This window comes from Elephas maximus, chromosome 1 (genome assembly GCF_024166365.1).
Source record: "Elephas maximus indicus isolate mEleMax1 chromosome 1, mEleMax1 primary haplotype, whole genome shotgun sequence".
NCBI classification, from domain to species: domain Eukaryota; kingdom Metazoa; phylum Chordata; class Mammalia; order Proboscidea; family Elephantidae; genus Elephas; species Elephas maximus.
The window spans coordinates 72,494,287-72,511,232 of NC_064819.1; the positions used below are offsets into that span (position 1 = coordinate 72,494,287).

The following is a 16,946-nucleotide window of genomic DNA, read 5'->3' on the forward strand; positions in this document are numbered from 1 at the left end:
TTTTAGAAGTGTTCCGAAAGATCCCATGGATTTCTTAACTGGTTCTCATGATTTCAAAAGAATTAAATCAGAGTTCTTGGTGACAGCCCAGCTCAGCACTAAAAAAAAAAAAAAAGCACTAGAGCTTATTAATTTCAGCGCAGCTTTCCATGCCTCTTACATTGAAAAGTTACATATTTAGTAGGCTTACCTAAAGCATGCCACTGAAATTAATAAATAATATCCAGTATGGTATTCATTACATGAAAACAATGAAGGTAGTAATAATTAAATTTTTGTTAGCAATTTCCTTTCTTCCAACCCTTTAAAAATAATTAAATTTGGACTCATTTTATTTCCCTTATTAGATACATTTAAGCAACAGATATAGAAGGGAATTTTCCAGAGGAAATATCAAATAAAATTAATAAAAGGAAAATATTTGTTTTCTTATAGACTGAGTAGTTTCCTCATTCACTTAGAGTGGTTTGTAATTTCTCAGTGGTTAAGAGATTGGCTGCTAACCAAAAGGTCAGCATTTCAAATCCACCAGCTGCTCCTTGGATACCCTGTGGGGCAGTTCTGCTCCATCTTATAGGGTTGCTATGAGTCAGAATCTACTGGACGGCAGTGGGTTTGGTTTTTGAAATTTTGCTTGCTGACATGGGCCTCCGCTGTGCCATCTTGTGGAAGACATTTTCAGGAATTGCGCTAACCAGTTCTTCCCTTGCCTCTGTGCTTTAATTTCTCCTTGTCTGTTACCTGAATCCCTAGGCTGACCATTTCAACAGACGTGGCAAGACCCTTCCTCAGCAAGAGTCCTTAGAGATTGAGTTGGCTGAGGAGAAGCCAGTTAAACGCTCCATCATCACAGTGGAGGAGCTAACAGAGCTAGACCGTTTGGAGGACCTGGATACTTGTATGGTAAGACACAGCCTCTGTTACCACCCATTAGCCCATTCATTTGACTCTGCTATTGTTAATATCTCACCTTTACAAGCCAGACCAAACAAAACTTCCCTCTAGAGACAATTCTTTCAGAAACATGTTGCCTTACAGAGGTTGCTGATAAATCTAAGCTTCGGGACCCCACATTTGCACAGGCCCTTTCCAAAGCCATATATCTAACTTTGTATTTATAATTTTGTGTTCCTTTTCTTAAATAGGTCCTCCCCTCTGCAGAAAAAAAAGAAAGAAAAGTTTCAATTAATACAAAACCTGTGTCCTTGTAGCCACAGTGGAAAAAATTCCTAAACTAATTAGAAGAAACAGATTATCTAACTTTTAAAGGTCATTTGTGACAGGGAAATATCTTTAAACAAAAAGTTGGCTATTAAAAAAAATGTAGGGAAGAACTCTTTTCAAAATAAAACACCTAAGATGACCACCTCTTCCTTGGTTCTATCATTTTTTTGTCTGCTCTTGCTTGCTATTCATTCTTTACACTTTTTTTGGCGGGGGCGGGGGTGCTATACCTTTAAATTTGAATTTTCTGTGTATTTCAGATTCTGTTTCATTTGGTTGACTTGATGTGATTTCAAAGATGGAATAAACATTATAGCGTTGAACAGTAGACCTTGATTCCTTACCCATTTTCTGAGCTGTACCTTGTGCATCCATCTGGCCATATAATTAGAGTATTCAGATTGTTGATATTTTTTCTCTGGGTGCAAATTTCCTTCAGTCCTTATTTCGTTATTTTAAAAATCATATAATTATTACAGCTACTTCTCCCTTTACCATTATAAAAAGTTATATGTGGTTCTTCCATCCTCTATATTCAATATGTTTATGTTTTACCAAGATACTCATTTATTTTAATAATTCTTTATTATTTTAGAGAATGGAGTAAAACTAGGTTTGGACTACTTGCCCAAATGTGTGTACATCAGCTTCTGATTTTAGTAATTTTTAGATGCGGCCATTGTTGAATGGTACTTGTTTTCAACTTTCAAAAGGAAGGGCAACATATATGATATGGCTGATATTATTTTTCTAATCTGAAAGAGAATGTGAGTCTGTGAGTAGTTGCCTTATTTATAAACCATTGTTATCATTTTTAAAGTCTGTGAATAAAATAGTAGAGTACCCACCAGATAAAGCCCTGTAATATACAAGGAGAGTAGTAAAGAATACCTAAGATATAATCCTAAATTTCAAGTACCATTCTGATATAACTAGATAAAGGTGATAATTTTCTATATAAATATATTTGGCCAATATGGAAGGAATTATCAAGTTCTGAAAAACTGTGGTTTGACCAGTAAGGTCTGAAATGTATGTTTAAAAAGTATTTTAACTATTGTTTCCATTTTGAGGCAATAGAACTCAACACAGTGTTACCACTGGGTGATTGTTCCTGAAAGCCCTAGTGTAGGCCTAAGGGAAAAAAAAAAAACAAAACCCATAGCTGTCAAGTCGATTTCAATTCATAGTGACCCTGTAGGACAGAGCAGAGCTGCCCCACAGGGTTTCCAAGGCTATAATCTTTATGGAAGCAGACTGCCACGTCTTTCTCCCTCAGAGCAGCTAGTGGGTTTGAACTGCCGACCTCTCCGTTAACAGCCCAGCGCTTAACCACTCTGCCACCAGAGCTCCTTAAAAGAAAATAAGTAATAGGAAATAGATTTCAATTAAAACTTTAAATTCACAAATCATGCTTCCTGTCATGTGTAAGGGGGAAAAGGGTAAGGCAACGTGAGCTAGTGAAGTGTTGGATTTATAGGTTATGTGGTTTGGGACGAGGGCATGTTGACTGTGAAAGACTGGCTTACCTACTATGACGGTTGGTTTCAGATGTGTTAGTTTGTTTTTTGTTTGATTGATTTGATTTGAAAGAAAGAAATGAAATGAAGTGGGGTGAGGGTGAGGGAGATGACTTATTTGGAAAAAAAAATGCAAATGCAGGCCCACTGTCAGAACTCAAGGGAGAACCATGAAGCAGACACACCCAGCACATAGTGGCTTCCATTTTGTAAAAAAGTTTTTGTTGCTGTGACGCATAAAGAGGCAGAAGTAGACGCAGAGCTCTCTGAACTGTGCTCTAAGGACCACCCAGGTTGGAAGGGTGGTCTTTTTCTGAATCAGGAGGCCAAGGAGGTAGGCAGTTAGGGCCATTACTGATAAGCACCTTTTGAATCAGGGTAAGGATCAGGGCCTCAGGGGTTGAATGAGTGACAGAGAAACAAAAGAAAGAACTCTCTATTTACAAAAACAGAGACCAGAAGAACTAGATGGTGCCCGGCCACAGCCGATGACTGCCCTGACAGGGAGCACAACAGAGAACCCCTGAGGGAGCAGGAGAACAGTGGGATGCAGACCCCAAATTCTCCTAAAAAGACCAGGCTTAATGGTCTGACTAAGACTAGAAGAATCCCGGCGGTCATGGTCCCCAAACCTTCTGTTGGCCCAGGACAGGAATCATTCCCGGAGAAAACTCATCAGACATGGAAGGCGCTGGACAGTGGGTTGGAGAGAGATGCTGATGAGGAGTGAGCTACTTGGATCAGGTGGACACTTGAGACTGTGTTGGCATCTCCTGTCTAGAGGGGAGATGAGAGGGTAGAGGGGGTTAGAAACTGGCAAAACGGTCACAAACGGAAGGAGTGGGCTGACTCATTGGGGGAGAGTAAGTAGGAATATGTAATAAGGTGTATATAAGTTTATATGTGAGAGACTGACTTGATTTGTAAGCTTTCACTTAAAGCACAATAAAAAATATTAAAAAAAATACATGGGCAGAATTTTTAAGTTCTGAAAATGGCATTTTTTTCTTTTGTTCTAACAAATTTTGTCTTTAGTCATTGTTCTAACTAGGCTAATTAAGTTGTTAAGTAGTAGAAAACCAGAGTCAAAACTGTCTTCGCTGTTAGGTTAATGAAAAAGAATATTTTTGTGTAAAAAGCGCAGTCAGTGAATTTTGCGTTGTAATGTTTTCCCCTATACTCTCTGCTAACCGTTGGTTCTAAGCACCGTTACACGGCGGCAGCTACCCCAAGTGTAGGGATCCCTGTCCTAAAGGGAACTGGATGTCCTAGCTTCCTGGGTGGTACAAACAGTTAAGCACTCAAGTACTAGCTGAAAGGTTGGTGTTTCAAACCCTCCCCGAGGTACTTTGGAAGACAGGCCTGGGAATTTGTTTAGAAAAGCTCACAGCCTTGAAAACCCTATGGAACGCAGTTCTACTCAACACGTTTAGGATTGTCGTGAGTTGGAATTGACGGAATGGCAACTAACAACAACAACAGCAATATCCTAAGCCAGTGATGGAAACTCACTGCTAGTTTGGAAGGAGTAGGGCCCAAGACTGGCCTTTTATGTTACCCGTACTGCCACTTTCCATAATCAAAATAATATATCATGTGAGGGATGTGCTTCATAGTTCAACCATGTATATGAGACTATTGGGCACTCCAGCCCCAAAGCAAGGACGAGAAGAGAGGAAGTGTCAGGAAAACTGGACAAATGGAAACAGGGAACCCAGGGTAGAGAAGGGGAGAGTGTAGATACATCGTGGGGCCGGCAACCAATGTCACAAAACAATTTGTATATTAACTGTTTAATGAGAAACTAATTTGTTCTATAAACTTGTATCTAAATCACAATTAAAAAAAAGAAAAGGAAATCATTGTTTCTCATTGGTACCTATTACAAAGTATTTCAAATTGTGATCCTCACATGGTGTCATTAAAAAAAAAAGTTTGTAATACATATTTCAAAAGGAGAGAATTTTAATTTCTGTTCACTTCCTAAAGGATGTTGTTAGTTGCCCTTGTGTCAGCTCCAGCTCATGGCGACCTTACGTGTAACAGAACAAACATTACCTGGTCCTGTGCCTGTGCATAGTCCTTGGCAGCATTTACATCTAAAGTGACCTAGGAAGTTAGGACACAATATTGAACTGTTAATGTTCTGAATTATTAGAAGCAGATGTGTAGAAGCGTGTGCATGAAACCTTTCCAGTATCGAGTTATAAGCCCCTGGCAGGTAGAGAGCAGCCCCGGCGGTGCAATGGTTAAGCACTCAGCTGCTAACTGAAAGGTCGATTGGTTTGGACCCACCAACCACTCAGGGGCGGGGGACAAAATGTGTAATCTGCTTCCGTAAAGATTACATACAGCCTTGGAACCCTATGGGGCAGTTCTACTTTGTCCTATAGGGTTGTGAATTGGAATCAACTCGAGACCAGTGAGTTTTGGCAGGTAGAGATTGTGCCACACCCAGAGCTAGAGTGCTGTTGAATATGGTTGCTTTGGGAAATGTTTTAACTTCATAATTACCTGTAATATTTGTTCTTATCAAAATAACCCCTGAAACTTGCCCTGTACCTGTTGTTGACGACCGTATAGGACAGAGTAGAACTGCCCCATAAAGTTTCCAGGGAGCACCTGGTAGATTTAAACTGCCGGCCTTTTGGTTAGCAGCCTTAGCACTTAACCACTATGTCACCACGGTTTCCGAAACTTGCCCTAGGGAAGTCCAAAGTAACTCTGAGTCATTGCCAATCTTCTATTAACAGATTCAAGATTGTTAACAGATTCTGGTACGTTTGTTCTTCGTGACATGTTGTAAATCCATTGTTGAACATCTCTTCAACAAACTTAATAGAGATTCTGGGCATCTTTTTTCCCCTGCCTTTGGATTTCTAGTCTTCATGTTTTCTTCCATGGTCCAAAACCCAATTCAGCTTCAGTGCTTAAGTCTCTTTAAATAGCCAATAGTTATAATCGTGCTAGGGAAGGTTTAAGGTCCTAAGTTAGGAGTAGAAATTTGTAATAATTGGAATTTAAGCATGACCTTCCCTGAAATGGAAACAATAATTCATATGATTGATTTCTTTGAAATAAATTCATCACTTAGTCAACAACTATTAAGTTTTGACTAAGTGAAAGCTGAAATAAGAGTGATTGAGTGATTTGATGGGGCTTGTTATCTGCTGGAGGAATGACAGAGCTTCTAATCACCCTTCATTTTATAAAGAAAAGGGCTGTTCTCTGTAAAGTGGCAGAGAGGAGAATCATTAAAAAAAAAAAAAAAAACTCTTTGTTTCCAATAAATAAATTCCCCCCCCACCCCACCCCCCACACCCCAGGTAGAAAGAAACTAATATCTAGTTTACCTGTTAGGCGATAGAAGGGAAATGGGACAAGAACTATAAGAATAACCTGTAGAATTTTTCCAACTATATAGGCTCTCATACCCCCATAGATTCTGATATTTCTTCAACTCCAGGGCAAAAAATCAAATGGTATAAAAATTATTTAACAAACACATATAAAGTACTCATGATGTTTTAGGCACTATTCTAAGCTCTTTATGAATACTAACCAGTTTACTCCCCATAACAAGCTCTGATTCAGGTCTTATTTGTATCTTCCATTCAACAAATGAGGAAACTGAGGCACAGAAAAGTAACTTACACAGCTAATAAGCAGTAGAGCTAAGATTCAGAGGCAGACAGTTTAGTACCAGAGCCTGTGAGCTTAACTAAAAAAAAGAATCAAACCCACTGCCATCGAATTCATCCAACTCACAGTGACCCTATAGGACAGGGTAGAACTGCACCACAGGGTTTCCAAGGAGTGGCTGGTGGATTCGAACTGCCAACCTTTTGGTTAGCAGCCAAGCTCTTAAGCCACTGAGCCACCAAGATTCCTACTGTAATTAGTATATCAATTTTATATAAGGCATATATTATAGGGAGTCCCTGGGTGGTGCAAATGGTTAAGCACTCAACTACTAGCCAAAAAATTAATGGTTTGAATACACCCAGAGGTGCCCTAAAAGACAGGCCTGGTGATCTGCTTTCAAAAGGTCACAGCCTTGAAAACCCTATGAAGCCATTCTACTGTATACCCATGGGGTCACCATGAGTCAGAATTGACTCAACAGCAACTAACAACAATATAGTATATATTTCTTCTAGTCAGAATTGTTAGATTTAATTAGACTGCTAGATTTACATAAAGTATGCTTACTAATCCCAGATTAAATTAATATGTGAAAGGCATGCATGTTCAATAAACTTAACATAGCCTATAGATTTTAAACATTATTGGAAACAACCGTGTCAAAAATCTGACATGCTCAATTGTTATTCAGTTGCTGGAAATGAATTTGCCCACTTTTGGCTCACCTGGAACATTCGGTGCCTCTCCATGTGTTATTTTGCTGGTGACAGTAACTAATTAGCTCTCCAATCTCCTTCTTACCATTTCAACACACATGCTTCCTGTGTGATGCAGAGACGTGTGTTTACTTAGAATCTTTATTGTCCATAGACCATCTGTTCTTTTTCTGCAGTCAGGTGCTCTTAGTAAATCAGTCTTCCCAACCATACCTTTCAACTTCGGTTTCTTATTGTCCCTTGGGGTATTGAAGGATGCAGTTCTCATACTACTGATTAAAAAAAAAAAATTTTTTTTTTTTAGTTATCCCTAAATATTTAATTTGTCCCCGTATATGGTTTACTACTTTTGAAAAATAGCAGAAGTTTGGAGCTTAGGGTAGTATGCCAAGTGGGTGAAGAGACAGTGTCTGTTTCTTAGGCATAACTAGCTCACTAATTTTATGAAATTTTCTCAATTATTTTAATGAGTGCTATACCAGTTTTAAATCAAAAGATTTAAAAGATATTCATGCAGTGGCGCGTCCTCTGCTTACTTCTATTTCCTAGGAAAAGAATTGTAAAAGGCTTGAATTAAACCAAAAACCCATTGCCGTCTAGTCGATTTTGACTCAGAGCGACTGTATAGGACAGAGTAGAGCTGCCTCGTAGAGTTTCCAAGGAGAGCCTGGTGGATTCAAACTGCTGACCTTTTGGTTAGCAACCATAGCTCTTAACCAGTATGCCAGGGTTTCCAGGCTTGAATTAGTACAGAATGTATCTTTGTGAATCCTGTCTCCAAGGATAAAATAACAATTATTTTGACTTAATAAATTCAACCTTGAATTTCAGCATACAATTTTTAAGTTTTTTAATTCAGCAAAAGTCCATTTTTCTTGGTGAAAATACTATTAAAAAAAAAAAAAAGAAAGAAGATGCCTCATTTTCAAGTACCGACAGTTATTAACTGTATTACCAAGTAAAAGAGAGACTATTAAATCAGTATCTCATTTGAAATTAGTTGCACTAATATTAACTGTATGCAGGTTGTTCAAGACCTAATGGTGAGTTTCCTCTTGTAGTTTTATTTATTCCGTAATGTCTTTTTCATAATGAAGCAGCCTAAAAAAAAAAAAAAATTTTTTTTTTATTTTATGGAAACCCCTTAGTCTCCATATTCTAAATATCAGAATGATAGTACAATCTCTGAGCCCACCTAAAATGGATATTATATGTTCCTCAAAGTTTCTCCTAGTTTTTGAGACAGACCTTTATGGAAATGTCAAAAACACACCCCACCTTTTGGAGAATGCATTGTCTCCTCAGGGCCAAGCAGTTCCCTGATCTTTGAATTGTTAACTGGCAGGAATACCACATGCAGAGGCCCTATTCCAGGGACATCCCTAGAGATCTGTCCCATATGCTTCTCCTAAGGATGAAAGGAGGCCTAAGGCACAATATTGACTGCTCCCATGAACTCCCCAAGAGATAAATGATGCCCTCTGCGAAGTCCTTCTGACTTTTTATGGTCATTTCTGGAAGGATAAGAAGCCCTCACCTTTCCCCTGCAGGTGGCAGAGCAGACTTCACCTCCAGAGCCCCAAAGCTCACATTAGGAACCAAACTCCCCAGGGAGTGGATGGGGTGGACTTGGTATATCTCCTCCATAAAATGACTTAGAACATTAGCCAATTGTAGCTAGTCAGGGTATCCCAAAACCAGCATCCAAATTGTGCATCTAACCTATGGATTGGAAAGGATGGTTCTTAAGAGCTTAATTTTTTTTTGTTTTTTTAATTGTGAATTCAAGCCAGTGTCTCATGCAAAAGCTTATGCACACATTGTTAGGTGACCCTAGTTGCTCTCCCTACAAGGTGACAGCATACTCCTTCTTTCCACCCTGTATTTCCCGTGTCCATTAAATCAGCTCCTGTCCACCTCTGCCTTCTCATCTCACCTCCAGTCGGAAGCTGCCCACATAGTTTCATGTGCCTACTTGAGCTAAGAAGCCCACTCCTCACCAGTATCATTTTATGTTGAAGAGCTTAATTTTGACATGTAATGATAATTGTAAACAGTACGTTTGGTCTTCCCTCATGAATTAAATTAATCAAATCATTCTAATAACCTGTGGATTTATAAAACAGAAGCCATTCCATTACTTGTATGTATGTTACAGATGACATACAAGTATATTCATACTTCTCTTAAACAGAAAAAAAAATTTTTTTAATAAAGTTTAAACTAGTGAGGTGTTCATAAAAAAAATAATAAATTTACTGACTCTTGGGGATAGTGCAATAGAACCACTCATAAATAAAATAATAGAAACCTCGTATTTTCACAGTGCCACAAAGACATATTTACTTCAGCGTCCTTCAGATTATCACTCCTTTCCGGTTGAAATCACAGACTAAATCCTTGTAGGACATAAATATTTTTCTCTTTAATTTCTGAATTGAGTGATATTCAAAGTGGAGAAAACAGATATGTTTAGGTATTATGAAGGTACTTTTTTTGTATATATGTATGTGAGAGAGCCTGTCTAAGGAAGAAGAAGGTGGGAAGTCTTTGAAAAGGACTTGTTTACCCAGGAGTTTTGTTGTTGTTAGCTGCTGTCAAGTTGGCTCTGACTCATAGCGACCTCATACACAATGTGTTCAGTCCGTTGTGACCCATAGGGTTTTCTTTGGCTGATTTTTCAGAAGTATAACACCAGGCCTTTCTTCCTAGTCTATCCTAGTAAGCTGTGCTGAAACCTGTTTAGCCTCACAATGACATGGAAGCCTCCACTGACAGACGGGTGGTGACAGTGCGTAAGGTGTGTTGGCTGGAGTTGAACCGGGGTCTCCCACATGGAAACTGAAAATTCTGCCACTGAACCCCCACTGCTCCCTTCCTTACCCAAGGGTAGGGGATAGGAAACGGCTGGAAGAAGGTGGACACTGGTCTCAAAAGAGCCTAAAGGAGGAAGCTGGAGCACTTTATGTTGGTGAATCCTTAGATAGAGATGAGCTGTCAGAACTCTCCTGAGCAAAAGATAGAAAGTCAAGAAGGTCATTCATTCATTCAACAAATGCTTATTATTGGTTCTCTGAGTACCAGGCACAGGGCTTAGGTATTCTTGACTTCTTGCTTCAGATGGAAGGTGAATGAACCAATATGTTGCCCACCAAGTTGGCTCCATCGAAGGGCAGAAGTAGCAATGTTAGTCTGATGGACCACAGAACAGCAACTATCCTTGTGAGTCCTACACATGGAATTGCTTGGATGTTGAAAGATAGGAGTCTACCACTGACACGAAGTAATCTAGAAGGGCTTGAATTAGTACAGAATACATCTTTCAACCTTCTGATCACAGCCTATTAGTCATGCAATGAGCTCAATGATTGTGGCCAACCTTAAAAAAAAACTGATCTGAAAAAGAACATAAAATGTGAGTATAAAGCATCAGGTCACACCAATTTTCCAGTTAAACATACACGTATGTGTAAATTGGATTGTGACATAAAATATGTTTTTTATGGTAGGCTACAGGCAAAAAAAGTTTGAGAAACTTTCACCTAGAGGAACTCCCTGTCTGCTGTGTTTCAACTTTCCCACAACACTGGGCACACAGCAGCTCCTTGTGTTGACCATTTTCATTCCTCACTCCACCCTAAAATCAGTGAAGGGCCAGGGGTAGATGAGGATATGGTGTTCTGGAGAGCCCCTGCTGATAAACTCACCCCTTTTTTCTCTATTTTGTTATGCCCGCATAGAATTGCTTTCACTGCAGTATGCTCTTGCATGATGTTGTTGACTTTCCTTCAGGGGCATTTTAAGAAATAAAATTAAAAACCCTATAAAACTTGAATATAACTTTGTTTTATTCATACTTAATTTTTTAATCTTAATTTCCTCTTTTTTTTTTTAATCTTGCTGCTCTGTATGGGGCTGGGCTCATTTTTGACACCAAGGTGGTTATACATTCCTAAAGTGTTAGACACAGTGGGAACGTGCTCTGGTAGAGGTGTGCAGGTTGCTATGGAAGCACTGAGAAGGGGTGCCCAGCCCAGCCTGGGGGAGGGGTGTTATCAAGGAAGGCTTCCTGGAGGATGGTTCTGAGCATCATGCCTGGCACATAGTAGGCTCTCAGTAACTCTTGGTAGAATGAGAGATGGCATTTGAAAGAAAAGTTAGCTGGGAGGAAAACAAGCAAGTTAATTTAGCAGAGAGAGCAGGCCTGGAGTCAGGAAAGAACATAGCAATTTAGGGAGCTATTGTAGTATTTTGGTATGGCACAGATAAAGTGTAGATGGGGGAGGAGGAGGAGTTCCTGGATGGTGCAAAAGGTTAATGCACTCTCTGCTAAGCAAAAGGTTGGAGGTTCAAGTCCACCCAGAGGCACCTTGGAAGAAATGTTTGTTGACTACTTCTGAAAAATCAGCCATTGAAACCCCGGTGGAACACAGTTCACTCTGACATACATGGGGATGCTATGAGTTGCAATCAACTCAAAGGCAGTGGGTTTGGTTTCAGCAATGGGTGGGGGAGAGGAGCAGCTGATGAGGCTGGAGGGGAGGGCATAAGCTAAATCATAAAGAGCCTTGTAAAGCTTACAGAGAAGTTGCTCATTCATTCATTCATTCTTAAGGCAACAAAGAGCCACTGAAAATGAGGGATACGGAGAAGGGGCAGATTTGGGGTAGAAATAGATCTCCATTTGGACACGTAGTTTTTGAGGTGCTTGCAAGGCCCTGGTTGAGATGTCCAGTGGGGAATTGTAGGTGTGCCTCTAGGACTCAGCAGGCAGGATCTGGATTAGTGGTCAGCCATGCACAAGTAAAGCCACAGCACTAATGAGCTCGCCAGACTACCTTCCCTGAAACAATCACTGCCTCCTCAATTCTATAAGCACTTTTCTTTTTCTACATTCATGAAATGTATCTCAGTTTGCTTTGTATATCCAACTTGACATCTCCAATTAGATAGCCTAGAAGTATCTCAAACCCAGGATGTCGAAAACAGTCACTGAGTTTTCCCCTCTCCCCTACCTAAGCCTGCACCATCCAGATATATGACACCAACTTTGATTGTACCCGTTTGTCCCTAAGTCTACTAGTCAGCCTCCATCTCTCCTCTTCCCTCTCCATCATAGCTGTTTCTATCCCTCATGCAGGCCACCCTTGATTCTTTCCTAGACTCCTCTCTTGCCTCCTGCAATCAGTCCACCTCCTACTCAGTGGCCAGTAGAGCTTTCTGAAGTATAAATCAGATTCCTTTCTAAGGTGTAGGAGTCCCCAGGTGGTGGATATGGTTAATACCCTCAGCTGCTAACTGAAAGCTTGGCAGTTGGAGTCCACCCAGAGACTCCTTGGAAGAAGGTCCTGGCGATCTACTTCTGAAAAATCAGCCATTGAAAGACCTATGGAGCATAGTTCTACTCTGACGTGCATGAGTTGGAGTCGACTTGATGGCAGCTGGTAACTGGTCTAAGGGTAGAACCCTTTGATGGCTTCTCATCGCACCCAGAATAATTTCAGCCACTTCCTCATGGTCTGCAAGGTCCTACATGATCTGGCCCCTGCCTCTCTACTCGTTTTGTTCTACTCTCTCATTTGTTCACTTTTCTGTAGTCACTGTGGCCTTCTTCCTTTTCCCTAGAACTTGCCATGTCTCCCCTCTGAGCTATTGTTCCTTAAGCTTGGAACATTGATTTTGGTTTTTTAAAATGTAGGTGGATGGGGAAAGGAAACCAAGGCAGAATTCTGCCTCATGCTTTTAATTGTTTACGTAAAAAGTAGATCAGACTAGATAATCTCAGTTATTCAGTCTAGTCTCTCATCGTACCAGCTATAGTTTAGAAACACTAATTAAGAACAGAGAGGGTTAACGTTTATTCTTCAGCTGAAATGCAGAAATTTAGAGAGCAAAGTTGTCCTATCCAAATTCTCAGTTTCCCTAAACATGCTCCAGAGGAAACCACCATCACTGCTGGAATTCAGTAGTCGGGTTTCCCATGTCTCAGGGTTTAGCCCAAACCCCTATCACAAGCCTACCCCTTATCAAAATCAAAATATAAACAGTTTTTCGCTTTAGTCTTTGGTGTATATGGTGAGGAAAATAATTTTCACTTAGATATTGAAAACATACTGGCCCATATGAAATCTAGACCAGAAAAATTACTTCTCATGCTCCGAATATAAGTGCAAAACATTTCTTTTATATATTTTAGTCAAGATTACAAGAAGCCCTGGTGGCGTAGTGGTTAAGTCTAGATTATATGACCTTCTATGTATTTATTTGTTGGATTTCTATGTGCTCTACCTTCTTCAAGAAATTGTTTTAAGTGTAATTAGTGAAAATAGAAATTAAAAAGGCAAGGTGAGTGAATGGAGTTAAGAGGAAAAAATGAGGAAGTTATAATGCAGCACACTTGAGGATCAATCCTCATGCTATGAGTGTGGCTAGTCTCTGCTATCACTGCGTATGTCTCCCCCCAGTTCTGCTAGTTAAGGGCGGATCCTTCACGTTGGAAACTAGCGCTGTAAGTTTTAGATTTAACATCTGATTATAAAATTGAGGTATGTGATGATTTCTCTTGCCTAGATAGAAGACCACCCAACCAGAACTAGCTGTAGGGTGGGTGCCTGCCAGCCAGGCTAGGATTTTCTTCTGGAAGCAGCTTCAAATCCACTCCGCTCTTCAGCAAGTACTCAGTTGAAATCCCAAAGTGCCATGCCCATGGCCAAAATGGCTATGTCCTGAAAAGGATTTCTGAGCATTCTTTAACTTGGCATAGCAAAACCTCAGTAATGCTTCTCGTTGGACACTGGATGACCTCTACTCCCCAGGTGAATGAATGAATTGACCCATTACATGCAGCACTTCCATGTTGAAACTTTGAATGTCGGAGAATGTCAATGAAACACAGTTTCTTATGGTTAATTTTAAGTAGGGACAACAGGTAGAGACCATGCCCATAAAATCTAAAACCATTCTTGTTTTGTTACAAAATAACACCATAATGTCATATAAGAAGTACGTTGGTAGGGGAAAATTTATCCTATTTTTCCTATAGCTTGGCTGCAAATAGTTAATTCATTTTAAAACGAGGTCAAAGCCCATGAAAAAATCAAAAGTGGCAAACAAACAATGTTCCATTGTTTTTGACAGATTTTCTCATGGGTGAAATACAAGAGTGTACTACTGAGAACCATGGTATAAAGCTAGGAGCAGATCAACCATCAAAATAATGGATCTGCCACCTAGAGAGGGATGTCCTGAGAGTGCATTCTCTCTTGAGATTCTCACTTGAGATTCCATACCAACGGGTTGTTAATTAAAAGAAATCAAAACTGAAAAGTTTGATAAAGATCATGGATTCTGAGTCTGACCGGGCTTTGAACCGTTTTGGTGGTAAACTGCGTTTACCTGAATTTCAATTTGAGCTTGAAGAGTTAGGATAAAGGGATTTTAGGATTCAGTCTCAGAAAAACTTGGGGATCCATGAGGTTTGAGCCCACTTGCACTGTGAGTATAAATCAACTAAAATCAGATCTCCTGATTAATGATTGATTACTGCAGCCCTCCACCTAGATTTTTGGGCCTAAGTAACCAGGCCCTAAAAATCACCCCTCATCCTTTTTACTTGGCACCACTGGGAGTTCATTGGACTCAGGTCTTTTAAAGCAGTAAAGCAAATTCTTATAGGATTTAATCTGGTTTGTTTTTTTGTTGCTGTTGTTAGCTATTAATTTTTGTCTTTTGTATGAATCTACCCTTCTATGGAGAGAGCAAATGTGTCACCCCGGGCATTTTAGGCTTGTTTTGATTCTTCCTTTTGATGTCACTGAACCATAATGCCCATTCTGGAGGAGATCGTTTAACTCTTTTCCTGACCTCCTCATTCTTGCCTTCCATCATAACATAGAATTTCCAAAGATCTAGGCCTAAAATGTCTCTCTCAAATATAATATTTATCTTAGTTATCTAGTACTGCTATAACAGAAATACCACAAGAGGATGGCTTCACAGGCGTTGGCTCCAGGGGATGGCTTTCTCTCTCTGTCAGCTCTGGAGGAAGATTCCTTGTCATCAGTCTTCCCATGGTTGAGGAGCTTCTCAGGTGCAGGGAGCCCAGGTCCAAAGGACACACTCTGCTCTTGGTGCTGCTTTTTCTTGGTATGAGGTCCCCCCCACTCTCTGCTTGCTTCTCTTTCCTTTTTATATCTTGAGAGAGAAAAGGTGGTACAGACCACACTCCAGGGAACTCCCTTTACATTGGATCAGGGATGTGACCTGATGTTGTAGGGTGTTACAGTCCCACCCAAATCCTCTTTAACATAAAATTACCATCACAAAATGGAGGGCAACCACACAAAATTGGGAATCATGGCCTAACCAAGTCGACACCTATTTTGGGGGGACACAACTCAATCCATGACAGTACTCAAGTGGGATATTCCCCTCGCTGTTCTTTCACAATTAAAGAAGATGTTAAAATGCTGTTCAACCTTTTATGACTATTAGAGTAACATTGAGCTTAATAATGCGATAAAGTGCTTAAGAACTTTTCTGCATTTTTGGTACAGTACTGCTATAGCAAACACCTGATCAGGTATTGATAAGCCTAATGCATCTCTTTCCACATAGAGCACTGACACATGCTCACATGGTGAGATATTTGCTTAAATCAGTAGCAGCTTGTTTCATTCTTGGGATTGCTCTTGAAAAAATACACGAAATTATATTCACTTTTTAAAGAGAACATTCAAGTATGAAATTTCACTTTGTCATCAGCTGCAAGATAATGTGTAAAAATGAGTAAAAAGTAAGCTGTTTAGTGTTTTGGGGAGAAAACATGAAAATGTTAAGGAGATAAAGATTTCCTTTTCTTGTATCAAGAAACAATTGCAGAGATCTGGGGAGTAAGTAAAAACCAAAACCCACTGCCAATGCGTGCATTCCGACTCATAGCCACCTTATAGGACAGAGTAGAGCTGTCCCATAGCATTTCCAAGGCTATAATCTTTATGGGAGCAGACTGCCACATCTTTTTCCTGTGGAGCGGCTAGGGGGTTCGAACCGCTGACCTTGCAGTTAGCAGCGTAGGGCATTAACTGCTACACCATCAGGGCTCCTTCAGAAAGAAGTAAATGAACCATTTTTGTTTCAAAATAGCCCTCCAGGGCGATCTTCGCAAAAGCCTGTCATCAGTGCTGTTCCCTGGATGTTTTTCTTTTAACCTCATGATGCCATTTTAACTTTTATATGAAATGAGGCTTCAGATATAAAAGGTAATGAGTGTAATATGAATAGCTGATTTAATGTTGTGTTCAGTGGGAAATATGACACATCACTGAATCTCGACGTATCGTTCCCCCTTTTATCCATTGACTTATTTCCATTCTCTCAGAGTTACTGCTTCCGTATATCTACTCTCCTTGGATTTTTAAAAGATGGATGCTACCCGGTAGTCATTACAGCGGTAATTAGACAGCATCTCTCTTTGTGAGATTGCACCTGCTCTTGTGAGGGTCTTAGACTTGTAAAAAATGCAAATGCATAAAAATTGCTTTTTAAACTACAAATGTAATAACACTATTTGGTTAGATATTTGAGGGTATAAATTAATGAGGAATTACTGAGTTTCGGTTCCCCTTGAGAATTGACTCAGCTGAAAATCTAGTAGGGAATATTTCATTTTTACCATCTGGTTCATTAAGCAGGGATTACCCATATCCATTCTAAAAGGCCGTGCACAAAAAAGCACAAGGTGGGCCTAGGACATCTTGCATCAGAAAGCAAGGGTTGAGGCCAGGTTTGATGGGATCATTTCAAAGGACACAAAAGCCAGATTGAAAGGACTCCCACTGTG

General features: G+C 39.9%; 1 protein-coding gene across 7 annotated transcripts in view; it reads left to right on the forward strand.

Annotated features, from left to right (window-relative positions):
• The window catches only part of CARMIL1 (capping protein regulator and myosin 1 linker 1), a 398,843-nt gene that overhangs the window by 325,782 nt on the left and 56,115 nt on the right, over positions 1-16,946 (forward strand). For all 7 annotated transcript variants that reach the window (XM_049884969.1, XM_049884962.1, XM_049884966.1 and 4 more), the window contains one exon: positions 754-903. In XM_049884969.1, coding sequence (XP_049740926.1) covers positions 754-903 — 150 coding nt within the window. The remainder of the gene's footprint in view (positions 1-753; positions 904-16,946) is intronic.